Source organism: Atractosteus spatula, chromosome 7 (assembly GCF_055471065.1).
Source record: "Atractosteus spatula isolate fAtrSpa1 chromosome 7, fAtrSpa1.hap1, whole genome shotgun sequence".
Taxonomy (NCBI): domain Eukaryota; kingdom Metazoa; phylum Chordata; class Actinopteri; order Semionotiformes; family Lepisosteidae; genus Atractosteus; species Atractosteus spatula.
The window spans coordinates 11,605,885-11,628,386 of NC_142712.1; the positions used below are offsets into that span (position 1 = coordinate 11,605,885).

General features: G+C 35.3%; 1 protein-coding gene across 1 annotated transcript; it reads right to left on the reverse strand.

Annotated features, from left to right (window-relative positions):
* Window positions 1-228: 228 nt before the first annotated feature.
* Window positions 229-22,080, reverse strand: nox4 (NADPH oxidase 4). Its single transcript, XM_088921018.1, has 18 exons — window positions 21,753-22,080; window positions 21,352-21,447; window positions 20,105-20,215; window positions 18,562-18,646; window positions 17,373-17,470; window positions 17,222-17,249; window positions 16,461-16,533; window positions 15,484-15,564; window positions 14,340-14,538; window positions 13,636-13,800; window positions 12,622-12,684; window positions 10,203-10,263; window positions 8,612-8,693; window positions 4,864-4,983; window positions 4,395-4,503; window positions 3,108-3,176; window positions 1,680-1,780; window positions 229-1,552 (listed from the first exon to the last, which is right to left on the reverse strand). Exons 1-18 carry the CDS (start codon window positions 21,807-21,809, stop codon window positions 1,432-1,434), a joined length of 1,719 nt encoding a protein of 572 aa, XP_088777144.1. The 5' UTR covers window positions 21,810-22,080; the 3' UTR covers window positions 229-1,431.
* Window positions 22,081-22,502: the final 422 nt, after the last annotated feature.

Consider the following 22,502-nt stretch of genomic DNA (forward strand, 5'->3'; position numbering starts at 1 on the left):
CATATTCTTGACGTGAAAAATATTTATGTTTCATATTTCTGCTGTTAACAACCAAGAGAAAAAAAACACAAAAAAACCTGAAAACGTTTAATAAAAAGATCAACTAAAGCTTTGTCTTGTCTGGGGTAAATCACGTGTTCACAGCTGGCTACATAACTTGGCATTTCCATATCATATGAATTATGCTTAAAAATTATTTGAGTAACAAAATACATCAACTAGAAAACAGGGAGGAAAGAAATGATTTATTTTGTTGTGTTTTAAGAAAAATAAGAATGTATAATTTCCCTAGATAATGTATGTTGAAAAGAAATGTAAAACATACATCAGCACATTCATTGTAAGAAAAGTCATTTAATATTTTCCAAATTATGTTGCCTGATATTTTGGGTGAATTACAGGAGCACAACTTGCAAACTTATGAATGGCAACTGCCCTGTTTATGCCAACATTAAAGATTTATAATTAGAAAAAATGGATAACTGTGTTACGGCTGATCACTACACAATTGCCGTTACAAAATTAAAGAAAGGTTCAAACAAAAAACATCCGATAGCAAATATTATCAAAGATTAAATATAAGCAAAAATCTGAAAGGCTACAATCATTATACAGAATTCCTCCAGAAAAATGCAAAACCTTTACAGAAGTATCCAGTACCTTTTCCCTGCTTTTATCATTCAGACCAGAAAGGGTAAAAATCATATGATGGAAACATTTGACTATTTATTTTGCCCATTCCTATGGGAAAAATGGTATAAAATTAATAATATTCATTTTTTTAAATAACAGAACATGAAACATGACCTTTCCGATATGAACCAGGTTTAGTAACAGATGTTTCTTCCTTCTGTAACAATGAAATCTATGGCTTTTGAAGTCAAGTCTTTCACAATATTATAACAGTATAAAAAACAGAAACTCAAGTTAACAATGAAGTCAACAGTAGACACCAACACTACAAATGGGATACTTTTCCTAAGTATTTTACTTGAATGAATTATTTTAAAAGAAATATTTTTATTTTTTTAAAGCCTGGAAATGAGTCACAGATTTTATACTAAATAGACCTTTAAGAAATTCAAAGATTTTCATGTTTTGCAAAAACAGCAATAGTCTACTTATTGCACTTTAAAATAAAAGTGTTTGTGAAGTCCACTTTTACTCATCTTAATATTTCCCATATGGGTGCATGCAGATTGTGGTTGATAATTTACATACAGTTGATGAGATTAAAATGATAATTGTTTTGTTCAGAATTAGCCCATTTAAGGTATAAAATTCCAGTCTTCTTCTTAACAGAATGACGTTGCTGTCCTCTTATCCTCCAATGTTTTTTTTCTTAGCAGAGCTGAAGATAAAGAGCTTCTTATTGCCCATCTCCACATTGCACTTCAGTTTAAGAAAGGCATGTTTACAAAAAGTTTTGTTTCAGCTGAATGACTCTTTGTTGTATTCAAATATGGTCCCAAAAGCATTGCTGGCGTTACTGAGTTTGTGCAAAGTTTTAGAAATTTCTTTAGGTCCACAGCAAAACACACCAATGCATTTCCTGTGAATAGAAAACAAACAATCTGAAACAACACTGACAGAAAACAAAAGAACTAACATTAAAAAATTGCAGTGATACAATCAAGTATCAAAAACATCATGATGCTTAACACAAAAAGCCCACTTACTGACGATTATATTTTCCAATCTCTTCAAACAGAAGCTTCCACCTGGGCCTTCCTAAGAGAAGCCTTGAGTTCAGGGCTCTGTACCTCTCCCCCCTGATATTCTATAGACAAAACAATACATTTCAGCAATGTAAAGATAATAGGCCTGATTCAAAATCTATTCAGCAAAATAACTTGTACTGCTGCTTACCAAAAGAAGAAAACCTTGTTACTTAATTAACTGCCTATCACAACAAAATGCAATCAGTTATTTTCATGTGAAAATATTTCAACAAATTAAAGGAAAGGGACATGAACATCCTTTAGTTAAAAACATATTTATAATTCATTTAACACATTAACCATTTACAATCATGAGCACTTCTTAAAAGAAATAATATATTTAGTGCCATTCAGTATTGAATACTTGATCTACTTTAAAGATGCTTCAGATTGTTTAGTTTGGGTGGTATTTAGATACTCCTGCAGCAAGTGCAGTTCTGCAGACCTTGATAGGTCTCTTATAAGTATGACTATGAAAGTGCTATAGAAGCAGAATAACATTGCACTAAACAATGGAGAAATAAACAATTAAATTGAAAAAGGTAGAAATAGAATATAAAGAAAAAGCACATCAAAGAAGGGAGGGATGCATCATTTATGATATTGCCTAAAATGCTTCTACAACCTCTTTTACACCCTTCTTCTATGTACTGCAGAAGATACTGCAATGTGTTTGTGTTCCAGATGGAGATAACAAACCACAAGACAGAAGAGGATCTTCTTCTCAATAGAAGAAATATGTAAAGTCAGCCATCTGGATACAGGAATGAGCTGGCTCATGACCCAGTTACCAGCCACGACATCTGTGGTTTTATTTTTCAAAACAACAGCAAATACAGTGATGTGAAGGATTTCACTCTTGAGATTTACACTGACCCGGATAATAAGAGAAAGCGCTTCATCAGACAGTGTTTACTAACAGAAATAGTACAGACATGACCTTATGAATAATCAAGCTGTACAAACAGTTTAGAATCCCAGAAAAACACACTCAGAATTTGAGTGTGAGAGTGCTTTAAAATCACAGAATCAGGTAGAGGGACACAAAATATTCCTTCCACTGGGAAATTTTGGAACAGAAGTCAAACACATAACTGAATCAAATGGTGACTTACTAAGACCATACCACTTCCTTCCTTTATTTTTGTTTAAAATAACAATGTCTGAAAAATTCCACTCAAAACACCATGGTTATTTAAGATTACATGAAGATTCAAATCATGTGAATCATACATTAAATTACTACATACTTGCATACTTGTATCAGAAAGAATGAAAGCTCAAATATCCTTACAAAGGATGTTAATTATATTAACAAAAAATGAATTCCTTGCCCTTCAATTCACAAAAAATGCTCACTTTCCAAGCATTACACCCATACAGTACCTGCAACCCCTCTGCTTTGCTGAGAAAAAGCTTAATGTTCAAGTAGTCAGGCCGGTTTTCTTGCCACAGCTATATTCAAAACAAGAGAAAAGAGCAATGACCACCATGTACAATGAAACCAGTGGACGGTAGTGAAAAATAACTATCTAGTCAGCGTATGACCTTTCATCTTCATGGAGGAGTAAGTCCTGTGGGGCCTCAGTTTTAATCAGCTCTAGCTCTCTGTTCTCACCTCCTCCATCTCTCTCTGCTAGATTCAGCAACTCAGCATTACAGTTTAATAAACCATGCTAGCAAAACTACCCTGTCAATGAAAAAACAGAATACTTTTATCACCCGTTACTTACCATAAGTTCTGAAACACTGGAGGATAATTTCACTAGCCCACTCCTTTCTGCAAAAATTCACTTTTCTGCTAATAGAGGCATTTAAAGTGGAATTTAAATGGAAAATAAGAGGTGGCAGGCTGAGCTTAAAATGCAGCAGAAGCTATTAAAGAAAACATTCGCCTACACACATACAGTGCTGTTGCAACTGAAAATATCAGCAAACAGATTGGGGGAATATAGGAAATTCAGATTGTCTCACTTGAAAATATCTCAAAGCAACCTCATGTCATTAGGTTTTCATAAAAGAATCTGTCTGCACATCCAGTATAGGGCAGTCTTTACAGAACCCGCGCGAAACAACCTAGTGGCCTTTGATGTTAATTATCTATATAACTGTCTATCGCAAACCTTGTTGACACAATTATCAGAAAAATACAATTAAACAAATACATTTTCTAGAACAAAAATCAAAATTAACACTTTGAACGTAATAATGGAAGACTCTAGCGAGGCAAGATATGGAGTTTTCCCACTAGGTGGTGCCATGTTACCATTTTACCATGTGAAATGTCAGCAGAACATTTTGTACTGTTTGTAACAATATCAAGCCTTTGTCTGCTCTAGCCGTATTTGGGAGGCGTTTAACAGTTATTATTATGCATGAGAAAATACTTAATTTTCTCATGTTTTCTCAGTGATTTGTAAGCTTAAGAAATTCTTAGTATTCTTGCTAATTGAGAATTCTTTCTATGAGCCGCAGTTAAAAAGTTTAAAAGGAAAGTCAGCAATGGAGACTAGAATTAATTGAAGCAATTGCATGTATTGTTTATCAGAAATAACTCTATCAAATTCTCATAGGCAACAGGCTGGTAACTGGCCAGCAAATGTTGTTTTTATCAAATGCAAATGTTTGAAACAGGACTGCTTGACAACAAAACTTCAAATGAAACTTTCAAACCTTCTGATGTAAGGCACACAGCAGATCAGCAAACCAATAGAATGATTGTATCTCCCTGCAGACCCAGACAAAATACAGCCTTTTCAGTTTGTAATGCTGCCATTCATCCCTGAGAAAAACAGAATTATATTCATGTTTTAGAAAATGCCAACATGAGTATTATAATACTTGTTTATGGTATTCTTTCAATGTGGTATTTAAATTTTAAAGCCGTTTAAATGTGGCCTCTATGCAAGTGGAGTTCTTCAGACATGCAGTTTATGCATAATAAAAGTATCCACATGCTTTTACTTGCTTTAACCTGGAGTGCATGAGTCACTGTTTCCAGTCTAACTCATAGGAAGTAATTCAATACAAATACTTTCATGCAGCTATGCGGAAACAGAGTATAAGCAGGCTGACAATTTTTAGTCTAAACACAGATTTCAGAAATACTGTACATATTAGAGTAGTAGGCTATCCAGCTTACAGCAGGGTGTGGAGCACTGAAGCAAATGGAGTGACTCCTATTCCTCCAGCAACACACAAGCTGACCTCATAGTTAAACACTTCTTCAGATGGACTCCCAAATGGCCCATCTATGTACAACCTGAAGAAGAGAAGAAACAGACTACTTAGGGGAGGGCTATCTAAACTTCCTCTCAGTTAAAGGGGCAGCACAGGAACACAGTGTAAAATGTAAAAGGAACAAGCAATGCAAGAGGTAGGTTTATAAGGCTGTTTCTGGAACACAGGAACTGAAAACTGACAGAAAATATAACACCTTCTGCCTCTAACATGATAGGATTGATGAAACAGTGTTTATTCAAAAAACACCAAGAGCATTCCCACTTTAAACCTGGGATGGATGTCTGGATACAGACTTTGTTGAGAATAAATATTTCTTAATTAATTTCTTAAGTGCTTAAGAGCTGCCTTTTGTTTAGGAAGGTGACTTTCTGTAAATTAAACTCGGAAACATTCTTTAATTTTAAAATGGGATAAAGGCTGGGTTTTATTTCAAACATCTTCACATTTACATATAATCAATTTGTAGTTCTCTACATTTATATTTGATGTATGAACATTGCTAATACTTTAGTAAAGTTATTGGAAATAACACTTTATAAAGGCATAATGAAACTAGGCATTGCGTTGCATACGGGAGAACCGTTTATATACTGTAGGAAAATAATCTGCTCTTAATGGATATGATTATCACTGGAAGTTGACAGTAACACTGCATCTGATATGTTTCAGAGCTGTTCCGTTGTCTGTCAAGTCAGCTTTCAAAATGGTGTTCATGTGAACTTGCAGGGCACACAAACTTAAAATAAAAACTGCTCCACGTCTTTTAAAAAATGAAAGCACCCTCCTTTCAAATTCGAATGCCCAAACAATACCAAGAAAATTATAAAAAGAAGTTTTAAAAGTAAAGTCATTAAAAAAATCTTCTGGACCTACAAAATCTAGCAAAAATTACAAAATAACTCTTATAAAAGATGCAAAACATCAAAACAAAAAAACACTTGAGACTAAATGTGTATCAAGATCTAACTGGACATTTTTCACTTTATCATGCAGGTCTGTATGCATCTTGCTGCTTTGACATTTGGTACATTACAGCATAAAGAATTTTATGAGGCAAAGAGCAGGTGAAGAACATCACTCATTGCTCAAGACATAACACAAGCATTGCTAAAAAGCCTAATGAGATTATGCAGGCTGCATTTAACAAACAACAGGCTTAAAAATCCTCCTTAGCAATTGGTCATTTCCATACAAAATGCATGTGCATGCAGTTTAAAAACAGGATAATTACGAGATTAATATAAACTGCAGTTTAATCTGGGAATCAAATAATCTGATTGACTACATCCATTAATACTTCATAATGTTCTCATCGGCAGTCAAAAACACATTTTCAGACCAGCTGTGAGCAGCTGAACAAACTGTCCTACCTGTGCTTTGCTCTTATTTAAAGCAATGAAGTGCTATGGAAAGTTAACAGCTGTTCCTGTTTTCTGCCCCAATTATTCAATGGAAGTTGTTACCATTGTGCAATTTGCCAGTACAAAGCGAAGGAAAAGAAAGCAACTCTATAGTGTCAGCAAAACGCAACGGTGTGTTGAGGGGGGTGTCCAAACACAGGTCAAAGTCTTAACCTCTGACTCTGCTCTTTTTTATTGAGGATGACCATATTCAGAACTCGATTTACAAAAATAACGGTCTTCAGTTACCTTGCTTACAAATGAAAGAATTTTGCACTTTAGTTGACGTGTAAGAGTAGACAGTACTTTGAAGTCAAAATGGTTTTTCAGTCACTCTCAGGAGCTATTGAAATCCCAGGTTTAATACAGCACAATCTTGCATGTTTGTTCACAGGACACTAGCCACACTGGTAAATGAAAAAGTAAGTGAACACCTCAGAGCTGGTTTCTCAATGTCAACATAGTCATCATTTGAACAATATCAGATGGCTAAGTCTATAAAAACACATTTTTATTTTTATATAGATATTACAATTCTGACTTAAACATCTAGCACCTATACTGAGGTAAAAGTAATGGGTCAAAATTTTAAAATTCCAATATTTTACCGATATGTTTGTAGACTAAATTATTGCTTTATCTCTGTATTACAGCCATGACCTTATTAATTGCCAAGATGTTTCAAGATTATACTACAGTATAAGTACACTCATACATGCATTATTGCATGCACATTATATATCATACTACAGTGATCTGTAGACAAAAACTATTAGGTGTGTAATACAAACCTTTCACTTAATGTACTAAAAATGGTACTTCATGCATATGTTTTAATGCAAATACATAGAACACACACAGAAAAATGGATAACTTGCTGTTCAGTGAATGCCAAGCTGATAAGCAAAAACAACAGTAAGACAACTGCTGACATGTGATCTGGGCTGTATTCCAGTTCTGACTTGATTCATCACTGCTCACTACAAAAGCGTTCCTTTTGTGCTACCCAGTACAAGCTAAGCAATACCCTGCAGGCAGCTGTCACTCTCTGTTATACATCAAAAGTTAAACTGAAGAGGAAAGGGTGGCTAATCAATTATGAAAGGAATTAAAATTTACAAATATTTTTGCTGTCTTCCCTGGACTGTTTTTTTTCATTCAGTTTCTTATGAAGAATTGGTAGACTATTTAATTTGTTAATTTGTTCTGTATAGGTTTAAATTAGTTGTACTTAATTCTTTATATTTACAGAAAACTTTTCTTCCCAAAGAGGGAACAGACCACTTCATCCTCCAGTGAAGTGCAGCTCTCACCTGGGTGTCAAGCAGTAGGCATCACAGCCACAACACACTGTAGATAAAGGTGGAGAAGCAAGAAATTGCTTCACCAAATGAAATAAGGAAGAACTTTAGGAATTCTAGACTGTACAAGCCAAGCACAGAATTTAGCCAAGACACTGGAATTAATACACCTACTCTTTTAAAAAGTGCCTGAGGAACATCGGTAAAAAAAGGAACTTAGTTTAAAAATTCTGGTCTGGAAAGAGAGTTCCAGTTTATTGTCCTTATACTCATACACAGGTATATTGTATAATGAAATGCTATTTAGCTAGCTCTCAGACAGTACGTAGTACAGAAAACAACAATACAGTTGTGTAAGAAAAGACAGAGACAACAGACAATGTGCAAAACAACAACAGGTAATGGGTAAAGTGCAAAACAACAGTTGTGCAAAATCATATGTCAACAGAATGAAATAAAGGATACAAAATTATGCAAAAATTAAAATGAACAGCCTTCCATTTCCGAGTCTAGAACTTTCACCAGTACACCATTGCTGCATATAAGCTTGCTAAACCTTCAAATCTTTATCCTCGCTTACTTTGAAGTTCCTTTCCACACTATGTTGACATAAGACAGAAAAACTCCCACTGCGAGTTCAGTCAGTAGTTGGTGCCTGTGCAACACACTGTTATTAAATGGCAAGAATCTACTGTTTGTTAATGAAGCTGTCAGTCTTCTAGTTTCGGGAAGTCAGTTTTACATCTCATCAGGGCACCTCCTATAGCAGGGTGACACAGTGTCTAGCAATGTTAAAATTGGAAGAACGGGCTCTAAATATTTGTATGACAACAAACTTTCAGAAGTAATGTTGCCCTGTACTGAACCTTAATTATAACCCTTGCCACACTTGGGACTCACTTAAGGGACTAGCAAATCCTGTCAAGTAATACATCACTGTACTTACTTAGGGAACCTTCTTTGCTGCACTATGGGCAAAATCTCCAAATCTAGATTAGATTCTGGAAGCAACAGTTCTTGAAATCTTGCTGTGAAAATTAAAACAAACACATATGATAGAAATAATTAAGATAGAGGTATGGAGAACAGGTCTTTGCACAAAAAAAATGTTTGAACAAATGGAATAAATCAGCATAGGCTTGCAGCAGTTCTGTTCAGAATGTTCTCTCTAACAAACATTTACAACATCACTAACATATTTACAGAACACACCATTCCCCACCAGACATTTACTGGATAACAAAACTGCCTAAGAACAAAAACTGACAAAGTTCAAGGGAATACAAAAGAAACATAAAAGAAATGGAAATTAAAAAGTCAGAGGATAAATTCACCTCTAGTTTTAACCTGTGGTAATGCAAAGGCAAAACAAATGTAGTATTACATTATTTATGATTCTCTTAAGTTTCTGTAGATCTTCAAAGTATTAAAGTAACCTGTTCCAAAGAGCAATAATGAAAACATTCCAGTATCTCAGCCATCATTTTCATTAAATAAAATGTAAATAAATTAATTTACATTACATATAGACTTTCTATAAACCACCCTTTCAAAAAAAGTGTTTTCTTCAAACATCTCAAAAGAATCCAGCTATACTGTTCACTGTATATGAATTGTATAATACACTAATGGTGTGTTTGTTCTAAAAGAATTCATGGTCATTTGAATCATGAAAAGACAGTAAAAGTAAAAAGGAATATTTTTGTAGACTCTGATAATATGCTTGTCCTTAGCCTCATTATGCTATGTAGACCTACAGAATTCATTATTATGGAAGTCTATATTGATTCATTTTAATTAAGATTAAGATTAAGCACAGATTAAGTTACATAAATATGTGAGAAAACTGCAATCTATTTAATCCACTTACAAATAGATTTTTTATTCCTTGATTTACTTCTTCCACAGTGCTAAGGAAACAACTAAAAGGTGTTCTGCAGAAGAGTGATTTAGTTACTTCATCTTAAATAAACAGCCATGCAGAGGAACTCCAATACTGCAGATCATGCAATTAAGGACTATAAATACTGTACTTCCCTTTGTGAATCAATTACCATTTAGTATTTTTTAATTTACGAAGTGAAGCAGATGCTTAATACTTTAACCAGATTTTGAAGCAGCAACATACAATATTCTTATTTCATACAGAACTCTCGAATGACTGCATGACATGTTTTTTTTTTACATTGCATGTTACAAACTTTCAGTGTCATGCGTTACCATTTAAATAAAATGTCAAGACAGCATCCGACTCTAATCATGTTTATACCTACAGTACGTTTATTAGGAAATTATTCCTTCAATAATAAAATACAAGTAAGCAGCCTTTCCCATACTCTTGTGAAGCTTGTAATTGGGCATACTAGTCTTAATGTCTCAGGCAGATGTGGGGGACTGCAATAAGTTTATAGACCCCACAGAGATTTGATATATTCCAGTCCTCCCTAATCCAAATTAATTCAAGGTGCTTTCAGAACAGAATCCATTCCTCTCTCCTGTCTGGGGATCTTTGTGGTTTATGACAGTGCTATACTCACCAGTCCAGTCTCCGACAACCCGAAGGTGGATGCCAAATGTTGCTTTCCTTTCTGTTGGACACTGAAATGCAAAACATGCCAAAGGTGAGTCATACAACCAGACATGACGGAGGCCTAATAAAATGAAGGAACTGTAGAAAAGCACAATCCCTTCCAGAGCAAAATGAAAGAGAAAGTTCGGGCTAATAACAATAGAATGTCTAACACCAATAATAGGATGCCAAACCGTGACAAAAACCACAGAACGAGCCTAACTGCTGATGAACAGCTTGCAAAAACAATAGGTGATTATTTGATTTCCAACCATTCATTTCTACAATTCGTCTCTCAAAGTGTGTATATATAAACTTATTAATTTGGGAAATCTTCCTACTGCTTGTGGTGACAGCATGATACATACCACACTTATACTACAGGGACTCATTAGCTTTGCACCAGGTCTGCAATTGGGAATTCTGCAATGTTCTGATGACACTTTGATCTCCATCTGACACATTTCCAATGACAGATGGGAGTTTGAGCTTCTTTGCTGTTCTTTCCCTAATGCTGGAAGGTTTCTAGACAAATCCGCGGGTTCTGGGAACAAGATGGCTAAAAAAACAGTGCTGGGTTTGTACTGTAATTGGAGGCTACCTGTGGACATTGAGACTGAGTAACTGAGGGAAAGCAGACACCCCCCTAGGGGACAATAACACTGTCTGCCAACAGGAAACCGGGAAATACAGGGTTTCCTGAAATAAGGGCCTGTAAAGATAGGCAACGAGACTGTTTTATCACTTGCCTCTTTTGTATGCAGTTTCAACCACTTTTACAATGCAGAAACTCTTGCACTGTGAAGAGGTGACGAAACTGCTTCATGATTATAATTCTGGCTAATACAAACGTATTTCATTTTTAATATAAAGAAATACAGTCATTCAATGTTAAATACAAGGTGTAGAAAAAAATATTACACCCACAGAGTCAAACAAACCCAAAACCAAAAAGATCGGCTTAGACAAGGTGACTTAAGATGTGCCAAGCACACACTAAGCTCTTTAGAATAAGATCAGTCACAACAGAAGTTGGTCAGGCATGCACTTTTACATATAGCTATGGTCCTGAAAGGGTTTGGTTTCTTTCTTTACAGAACTGACAAGACACAATAAGCTGATGGGCACCTGTAACCTAAAAATAATATTAACGGCCATTGATGCAGCACCATGTTTTTTATAGCTTTAAAGGTCATTATAAGGCAGCACATCGGCAACAAGTGTTTGTCAGGCTTTATAATTAGGCTTTTTGTTGTAGTAACTTATGAGACTAGAGTCTTGATGAGAGTTAAACAAGTTCTGATCATTTTCTCTACTGACAAATACTGACAAATTTTAATGTTTGATGTCCAACTAAGGAAATCTATTACCAAAAATCAGAAATTCATTGTATCGAATGATCTTGGTTTATGTCTGCTTCCTGATTTATATGAAACTAGTTTGAAGCCTTGCTTGCCAGTTTTAGACATTGTAGATTCTCTTTGAAGTTTTCTGTGCTCCTACATAAAGAACAGGGATTAGTTCCAAAAATCCATAGTGAGGTATAACACACAGCACTTCAAATGGCTGTACAACACTCTTGTGTTTTGGAAGAAATGAAGGCAAAAGATGTTTGGCTGCTAAAACACACAGTCATTGCCCACCCAAAAGGCATTTTGTTAAAAGATGGGGGAAAGCAGTTAGGATGAAATCTGCTAACAATTTAAATCACTTCCTTTCATACAATACAGCCCACGCAGTTCAGAACAATGCCAAACAAAAAACCTACATAACAGCAATGTTGGACCTAAAAATTAAACAATGACAGTATGTATACACTAGCATTAATTTATTGGCAATGTCTGTTTTGAATTAAAAAATACTGTTAAAAGTGATCAAGATCTCAGACTTTTACCTATCAGTTACAGATATTAATTGCTAGAATGAGGACCAATAGTTTTCTTTTACAACCCTACTTGCTGAGTGACAAAATAATAAGAAAAAAATAAGCATACTTTGAGGAATGAAAATGAATAATAATATTGCCAGTACATGTTGGCTTTCTCTATTATACAGCATTGCTTAAAATGTGGCTATTTATATATAAAATCTGGTATAAAGATTTACTGAAAATTTGCTTATGTGATAGTTTTCCAGTAAATTTAAGACAACAACTGTACAGTAACACATTCATGCCATTTGATGGAAAACAGGTTTTAGATAGGAAAATGTTAAATGTTAAAAGGGTTGCTTAGAATGTCCTGTATATGATGTGACAACCACATGAAGCTTTCTAAAAGCTACATATACATATCTGAACAGGACCCTTTTCCTAGATTCTACAGTATATATAATGAAAGAATTCAGTTTTCCTGAGTTAAATAGATTGTTTTGGAAAGACAACTTACCACTGTCAGAGTGAATGGGTGGCTTTCAAAGGATGACACGTTTGGACAGTGCACAACAATGTACTAAAAGAAAATATTGAAAATAAATTAGTACCAAGTCAAGTAAATGAAAATGTTTTACTTTTACAAAAAGCATGATGGACAAAAAAGGTACAGTACACCATCACAAAACAGAGTAGTATCTATGCTCTCTTTCTCTAAACTTAAATTCAAATTTAGAGTTGGAAATAGTTTTGTAACTAATTCATTAAACACAAAATAGTCAATTTAATGGTAATGACTTTGCACTTTATACAGAAACAAAATTGTACACACTGTGTACCAGACTTTTATAGCCAGCAGCTACAGTATATCACCCTGCAACTCACAACTGGCACCCACTGAAGCTAAGCAGGTATGATCCTGGCCAGTACCTGGATGGGAGACCTCCTGGGAAAGCTAAGGTTGCTGCTGGAAGAGGTATTATAGGGGCCAGTAGGGGGTGCTCACTCTGTGGTCTGTGTGGGTCCTAATGGCCCAGTATAGTGATGTGGATACTATACTGTAAAAAGGCGATGTCTTTTGTAAAGAAACAAGGTCCTGACTCTCTGTGGTCATTAAAAATCCCAGGGTATTTCTCAAAAAGAGAAGGGGTGTTACCCCAGAGTCCTGGCCAAATTTCCCATTGGCATTTACCAGTCATGGCCTCCTAATAATCCCCATCTATGAATTGGCTTCATCACTCTGTTCTCCTCCCCAGTGATAGCTGATGTGTGGTGAGCGTACTGGCACACTATGGCTGCCATTGCATCATCCAGGTGGTGGAGGAGAGTCCCATTATCGGTTTGCTGTTTTTGTTTTATCGCTTTGAGTGGAGTGTCCAGAAAAGCGCTATGTAAGTGTAAAGAATTATTTATTATTATTTCTTAGTCTCTCGTGGAAGTACTTACTGAAAATGGTTCTTTAGTAATTTGTGAAAAAAACACAGATTTTCTCTTATAATTCCTTTGATGTAATTGACATTTTTTCACTCACCTGTCCAGGTCTGGCTCTGAAATTGTTCTTCACCATTCGCACCTCGATTACGTCACAGGGGTGACTTACAACAGAGACTATGGTAACAGGTGCACTGCTTCGTATGTACCGATATAGTCTTTCGGCACAGTACAAGCACAATGGGCCTGACACCCACAGCCATGTCTGAAACCACATGAAAAATGTCAAATAAAAACTGCATTCTTCTGGTAAAACAGATCAGTAGTCACAGCCTTTAATTAAGCTTTTTAAAAACTTGGATAATATTTAGTCCCCTTATAGAAAGAAGGGGAACTAATTTCAGCAGCCACAATATAAATGTTTCACAGCGTAGCTAAGAATTTGAGCAACACCAACGTCCCTAGACTGAGGCTGGGACACAAAAACATGTTTAACATACATAAATACATAATACACATTTTACAAATTATTTTTGTATATATTATTGTTCTCTTTCTGTAAAGCGCTTTGAGAAGCCACCTTTAAAGGCGCTGTATAAAATAAAGTTTATAATTATTATTAAAAATGGTAAAGAGCACTTTAAATCACATATTTTACGTGAAATCTTAAATATCAACTAGCCCCAAAACAACTATGAAACCTTCATCAAGGCATCATTCATTTCCTTCGCAAAGTTCAGTCTCATCAGCACAGGCACTGCCAGTCAATTTTCCTTCTTTGTGAGACACTTAGTGTTGACACACCTCAGGGAAGTGATGTTGGAAATGGGGTTCTTCTTTACAGATTTTGTTCAAGTTATCCGTGACGGAAGATGCTGGTGAGTGATCAAAAAAGGGGTCGGGAGCAGGTTTCATCTTGGATCTTGGGTCCTGAATGGTTTTGTTAGGCCTGAAGCAACCAGGAGGATGAGCATCAACATTGGTCTGATATTTCAGTACACCCCTGAAAACAAAGGATTGCAAGAAAACATTCTGTTAAAATAGGCTACTCTTTTTTTGTGCCGTTTAACTTTTTGTTTGTTCTGTGGTAGTAGTAATGCAAATGAAATATCTGCTGCAATTGATGTGAGAAAGTAACAGCATTCTTAGATGTTGCTGGAAGGGATTTAATGATTTACACTGCTGTTCACAGCTGCTTTCCAGTGCCACAGCCCCTCCAGTCCATGACCGACTGCAAGCACTCTCATCAAAGGGCAGGTTTTAACACAGTGCCTCTGACAGCTGGTCTTTCCAAAAGCTATCACTGCAGGAACTAAAATACTTCTGACAAGTGTCATGTCTATGGAAAATGTGCTATACCACCAGAGTCATATTCGCAACTTCCTCTTGCACAATCAGTAAGTAGCTCCCATGCAGAGTGCTTCAGAAAGTAATGTCTGTTTTTATTAATTAGTGATACCTTTACCCAATATGACTTAGTTGGATAACAATAAAAAAAAAACATCACAAAAATCATTTGCAAAAGCAAGAGTATGAAATTCCAATACATTTTAACAATCCAATTAATACATGACATTTTATAGTGTAGGAAGCTACAAAAAATGGAAAGTGTCACAAACAGCTGGCTAATGCAAGTTGTTTAAACCTAAATGATAACTCGGGTAAACTAGGTTTCATATTTTTTCTAAGATACAGTAGATAATGTGGCTTTAAAGCTTTTTGTTTTTGGCACATTATATTTCACACACTACACACTCCTTTTGCAGCACAGTTCTGTTTTGAAGGTTTCGTAGAGTTGTAGATAACATAGTATATTTGCAAAGCTAAGAAACCCTAATGTAACTGTGACACCAATTTTCATTACCCTCAAGGTTCTGCAACAAGCATTGTATCAAGAGAGAAACAGGGAGGCAGTAGTAACAATAATAAAGATAATAATGAATCGTACCCAGCCACATGCACAAGTAGCAGAATGTAGAAGACAATGAAAAGGTTGTGGGTGTACCAGAATATTTCATAGCTGGAAACCCTGAAAAGACAACAGCTCTGTATTACGTTACAAACAAAATTATATGTATATATGCATCAGTCTATATATGGAATTTAAGTATTGATCTCACTTTTGAAATCAGGCCTCCTAAATATTGGTTTTCCTTAAACTTATTCTGGTGTAACTACAATTCACTATAATAATCATAAAAGAAGCAACTGATATCACAATTATTCAGCCTGGTGTGTTACTGTCAAAGGTTGGAAGATATTGCATTACACTTCTGATAAATGCATCACAAATATCACCACAAAATAAGAAAAAATGTTCAAAGAAACTACTTCATGTAAACAAAACAAAAAATCTGATTTTCAAATGACATATTTTGTTGTTTAAAGCATCCTATTCATGTTCACTCCAAAATTAAAAAAAAAACGGAAAAAAAACACAGAATTCCAAAAAACATTCACTCAGGTGTTCTGTTGTTGAAAATGTAACAGTTGTGCAGTTTCAGGTGCCCTGCTTTGGATTTGAGTTTAGTGTCTTTAAATGAAATGCCAGGAAATAATATTCAAAACCCTCCTGCACCTGGCCTGTGTTTGTCAGATATGATGTAAATGAGCTTCAGGCCAAACAGCTAGGTAGTAGGATGAGAGACAAATGACACTTATCATCACAAGGGTAAGTCTTTTTCTACTGTTTTTTGTGTATAGCCACTGTGAATTTAGACATGGCTATTTTTTCTGAACTCTTCAAACCACAAAATTTAAGATCTTTAAATATTTTTTATGAAATGTCATTAATGTCAAATGTGAAATGACATTTATGAAATGTCAAATCTCAGTGATTGAAAATAACACTAATCTCATGAACTCATTTTTCGAGGATACGTTTGAAAGTTTAAGAATTCAAAATTAAATCAGGTTTAATATTACCTTATACAGTATGAGGAGGCAGTAAACATCAAAAAAAGGACCACTACCAAAAGGACACCAGTTATTCCTGGAACTACAGAACAAATATAGTTAGCATATAGAAGAGATTTAAATACTGGCTTACTCTGAAATGAAAATTACAATGAGGTGAAATAAGATAAATGTAGTATTTTGTAGGAGAAATAATGTATCAACTCCCTGGTTACAAATAATGAATCACCTTTATCCCTAGCTATATTCAAACATTTATTAATTAATTGAGGATATAAATAAGTGTTGGTGCATAAACTATAGTGCATTTAAAGAATTTCAGTGACACATTGAGCCATCTCAATTTTTTCTGTTTTGTCAAAAACATCCCCACAAGATTTAAACATACTTTATAGTAAAATTATGGAAAGGAGTAAGCTGATTACAGATGTAATTTTCAAATTCAAATTAAACTAGTTGAAATTCAGTGGATTGTAGTGGAATGGAACATACTGTAATGTGAGAAGTATTAAAAGCCTGATAACTGTTTTTTTGTAAAACTTCAGTTTATAGGGCACTGTATAAAATAAAGATTGTTATTATATTATAATGGGATTAAGTAGATAACCAGTATTCATCCCTATTTTATTCCTAGTTTAGTGTATATAATCTCAGGACGTTGTCTTCTCTATCCTCCTAAACATTCCAGGATTTTTATTATTTTATATCCTGTCTGCCCTTGGTGAACTATAAGTAACCTGGAAAAAAAAAAACTTAATGAAAACACTCACCGGTCGTAAATATAATAACTCGAGGATCCTGGGAAAAGAGTGTAGATGAATAATTTTAGTAAATGTTTATTAACTTTTAATATTTTTAAGTAAACAGGAGTCCTGCATTACAGTGAAAAATAGGAGAAATAAGTCAAGTTTAAATTCTTACTTCCCCTCTGTAGCGCGCCATGTTCAGAGCAGGCAATTCCTCACTGTAGCGCACAGAGAAACTGAGTGTGTTACCCACATGAGCAACTACATGTACCACTAAGAAATTCAAAGACAAAAGACAAGCATTAATGAGATATAGCTCGATTAATAAATGTTAGTCTACTTGTTTGATTCTGAATTATTTCTAACCATTTTCCAGATCAGTTACATCTACTAAAGTGTCATTTTAAACTTACAGCATTTTTTCTTTGTGTTGTACAATACTGAAAACTAAAAATACTGAAACACCTGTTGTAAATTGTCGCTGTTATTCCCCATTGTACTACTTTGTGCCAGCTCATTCAAGGTAAAAATGTTATTTGCCAAAAGGGCAGATATGTCTGTGAAATGTTCTATGAATGTTTTTTTGTTTGAACCTTGTTTAATTTAACTAAATGACTCAGTGTTTTCAACCTGTGCAATTAGAACATTCGTACAGTTCTCACAGGCAGGAAATGGACCACTTCCATTGGCCTCTGATTGGGGTTACTTGGTGCTTGTGTGAAACTAGTTGCTCCCATGATCTCAGTGTGTGATGTCAGTAAAAACAGCTGTGCGTATCACATTACCCCTTTCCGCAGAGAAAACACTGAACACTTCAGTCTAAAAGCATTTTCTCTGCCTTGAAATGATCACATCTGATTAGAAACAATGCAAACAAAATATGTAGCATTGGCACAAACTGAAACTTACATTACTATCTTCTCTAAACTAGTGTAGCTGAAATTGTGGTAAAAACATGCTTTCTGGCACCACGTTATACTGGCAGCAACCTCATATCTTGGTTTAAAATGGTACTTTATGCTTTACATACACGTAAATATGATAAGAGAAATGAAACTAAAAACAAACTTAGCATTCCCACATACTGTACCTCTATTTTCTCATTTTAAGCCACAATCCAAACAGACTACAAACCAGGTCCTTCCCAGCAGTGTACAGGATTACTCAGTGTCAGACCACTGATATCACCCTTCTGCCCTCTGAACTTTCTGTTTTTTCTTTAGATTTGTTCCTGGTCCATGAGAAAATAACTTTCCTGCAATACTTTCTCTCCCTTCCCTCTATACCAGAATTGTCAGAGTAATTTTTCCCCAAACATGTTTATCTAAACAGCACTGGATGTAAAGTAACTTAGGTTCTCTTACCTGAGAAAATACATATGACAAAACCACATGCCACATGGAATGTCTTACTTTTATCCATCAGTCGTCTGACTTTCCTACCAGTTACCTGTAAAGGTGGTATGGAATGTTGTAAGAACACAGAAGATTCATTAATGTGTTAGGTAAGCTTAGCAGTTCACAAACATGGTCACATTTCTTACTAGCTCTAATGTACTAAATATAATGTACTTTTGTAGTGAACAGCAACAAAATTTATTAAAAGCTATTATAGAATACTGTGGGTTTTTCCAGTCACTTTATTTGTTAACTTTTAAATTTAAATTTTACACAAGAGGAAGAACTCTGTGATACAGACCTGAAAGCTTTACAGAAATGTCAAAAAAATGTCCTTTAGAAACTATAGCTGATACCTTTTTTTGCTTCTGTCTCATGGAGACTGGATGGATTTGACGGAGGACAAGCCAAACAGAAATTGGTATGTACAGTACGCACTCCTACAGTTGTGTTTGAGCTTTTAGGCACCCCTCGTGTCAATTGTATGTTTCAGTGAATCCCTTAAGTAAAAAGAAGTTGACACAACCTCTGCGTGGTACAATCTTAAACATGGCTGAATTTAACAGATTGACGAAAATAAAAAAGTGAATGTGGCATTTGTAAAAGTTTCGGCACCCTTTCAGTTGACTTATTGCTACTTTTTTAATGCTGTAAACTTTTTGGAACAAACTGCTGTGGACTGATGAAGCATTTTTTAAAATCATAACTGTAGACAATAAATTTGGAGAAAAATGGGTGAAGCATTTGAAGTAAAGAATACCTTGCAAGCCGCAAGGTATTGGGTGGATCTACAGTACTATACTTTGGGGTTGTGTGGCAGCCAGCGGCACAGGAAATTTTGTACAGGTGGAAGAAAGAATGGATTCAACTAAATATCAACAAATCCTATAAACTTATGTGCCAGAATCAATGAAGAAATTGAAGCTTAAAAGAGGCTGGATAATTCAGCACGACAACGATCCAAAACATACCTCAAAATCAACCATGCATTACTCACAGGAATGAAAGATTAAGGTTTTGAAATGGCCTTTACACTCCCCAGACTTGAACACTATGGAAAATCTGTGGGGAGATCTCAAACATGCAGTGCATGCAAGAAGACCTAAAATATTATTAAGCTAGAAGAGTTCTGCAAGGAAGAGTGGGGGGGGGAATCCAAAGGCAAGAATGCAAAGACTATCAGTTAGCTACAGGAAATGTTTGGAGGCTGTGATTTCTGCCAATAGTGGTGTTACTAAGTACTGACTGACAGGGGGGCAACAGTAATTCTGAATATCTACAAAAATGGACATAAATACTAATTGTGCATTGCATTTTGCAGAAACATTTCATATTTAAGTTTGTACCATCCAAAGGTTGTATCAAGCTCTTTTCACTTACAGATCAATGAAATGTACAATTTGAACAGGTATGCTTAAATGTTTGCACACAACTGTAACCCAATAGTCTATACAGGTTGTATTAGGAAGCTCAAAAAGCACACATAGGACAATAGGATCTCGTTTGTTACCTGTTGGGATCCTCGTATTAAGGCCAGAAGACAGCGGCACATGGGAAGGAGCACGAGGCTGCAGTTAAGATTGAGGACTGATGCAGAGGCCCTGCTAACACACAATCCTAGCTGAACAAACACAACAAGGGTCAGAAATCAAACCACAAAGTTCATGGTACCCTGTCCACCCCTGGGTGTCACATTTCTGGTGTGTACTTACTCCTGGAAAATGGCACTCTTTAGTTTTCTGTGCCTAAGGCAAGGGTTTTTCAAAAAAGGCAGACATTCCAGTCTTCAAGGAGTCCTCACTACTCTAATTCAGAGAACAGTTTATCTAAATAACTACATAAATGACTTTCTCACGGCCCTGTAAGGATTTGGATATTCCTTTTAGTCAAACACCAGTAAGACCTGCACATACTGCAATCTATTATATTCTACTAACGATTATATAATTCGAGAATTATTACATACCTCTAATATATTTGATCCAACGAGGAGTAATTAGTGGAAAGGTTCCGCATAGATTATATATCTATAAAGTCATATTCGAATGAATTATTTCCTTTTAAAGTAAGATCCAGCAATTAAGTATGAGACCTACATATCATAAGTAACTTTCTTTAAGGTACTTGGCGGAAAAGACATGTATTCACACGTTCTTTCATCTCTTTTTGAAAATGTTTTCCAAAACATCAGCTAAAATCAAATACAATTCATTGTACTATACATTAGGATTTGCTTGATAATGTTCTTTAAAGATGAAAGCAATAAGTTCATATAATCTTGGGCAACCACTAAAAATTATCTGAATTAAGCAAACTTGTTTATATAGCTATAATCAAAGCGTTATTTTTTTCTACAGAGTCGTCTGGAATTTACACACATTAAAATACCCAAATATGATACCTGTCTTGTTTTATAAGCTTGTCGCGTTAACATGGTTCAAGCAGAAGTAGAAGAAAACACACGTGAAATTAAATTAATAAAAACGCAACTGCATCATAAGCTTTGGGGGTTAGAGACCCCAACACCGGATCTAGGTAAAAATAAAACAGATGCTAGTCACAAAGAGTACTTTGTTTGTGAATGTAGCATTCCACAAATGGCTGATAGTTTAAGTAATATCCTACTGTACTCTTAATGAACAGCCTTTTCTCATTTGCCTACATACTGTACAGTACAAATGCTCATTCCATTCTTCACCACCTTCTACAAGACTATCACTAGAAACAGTACACTACGAACTGTTAATCTAAACTTACCCCAAGCATCTTATGAAGGTAAAAATATTGCGGACCGCTGTAGTATAACACAAATGTTTTCCAAAATAGCCATACATTTGTTGCCAACCAGACGAGCTGAAAAATAAAACAATCAACCACAGAGGAATGAATGCCAGTGAACGTTTTCTATCGAGCAAGCAGTGCAATGTTTAGCATCATTTAAAAATACTAACATATCGCTCTTGTATATAATATGTTGGCAACACATTAGAAGGGCCAACTAAACAATACAAGTAAATGTGTATGGACTATGTTAGCGACAGACAAAATATGTTTACAAGCTCAATAAATGGTTATAGGTCTGGTACATTGTCCAGGGGGTAATTTCACCAAGTGTTCAATAGTAAGTTATCAAGTTTCAATATAAAGTAATGTCTTACCAGAAGGAGATGTTTTCCACATTCGTTTGCAAGCCAGCTTTTGCAGGACAAAGCCATCTTCTTAACACTTTTTGCCAAAAAGTTTTCCAGTTCGGGAATTTGCCGAGATCCCCTTTCCTTCACCCCCTAACTTAAAAATACTTTGCTATGTACGCCAATAGCGCTATACAAGGTTTGTTAGCTTCCCTTTAATCTTCATTATTATTCTCTGGAATTTTGCTCGTTTACTACAGACGTACATGCTTTCTGTTATTTGTCTGAGCTGGTCATTCCTTCTTGATTCGATTTCGCCGTGAATTCTCGCCAGACCACAAACCTCGGAAGAGAAGTACTTTCCCACAACCTCGGTTTAGTGTGGTCCGAATAGATGTAAGCCGAAAGATGTAGCTCTGCACCCGGAAATTAGTGTCCCCCTGGCTGCTGAAGTAAAAACAAATTAGTCATCCTCCAGACAATGGGAACTTGCACTTCTGCCTTTTCAAACATTTATTTGAAGACTGCAGGGGTTAAGGGGATAACTTAAGTTACTTCGTTTGCAGAAGCAGGATTGTGTTTTAACTTTAGGGCAAAATGCAAAGAATGTCTGTTAAGTTTCAAATCATTTATTTCCAATAAAAAGAATTTGTGCTTACGCATAAACAGAGGATCATGTCCTCGTAGTCTATATTTAACAATAATGTTACTGTGATATTAACAATGTTATTAAGATATGTTGATTGTTATAATATTTGACACCACCCCCTTCTATTC

Bases quoted from the DNA above. Each gene is read 5' to 3' on its own strand.
- nox4 (XM_088921018.1), bottom strand. From the start codon at position 21,809: ATGGCTTTGTCCTGCAAAAGCTGGCTTGCAAACGAATGTGGAAAACAT. The intron at 17,471-18,561 runs GTAAGAGAACCT...TGAATTTCTTAG, and splicing joins TGTCATATGTATTTTCTCAG to TGGTACATGTAGTTGCTCAT. The intron at 1,781-3,107 runs GTACTGTATGGG...TTTTGTCTATAG, and splicing joins GCAAAGCAGAGGGGTTGCAG to AATATCAGGGGGGAGAGGTA.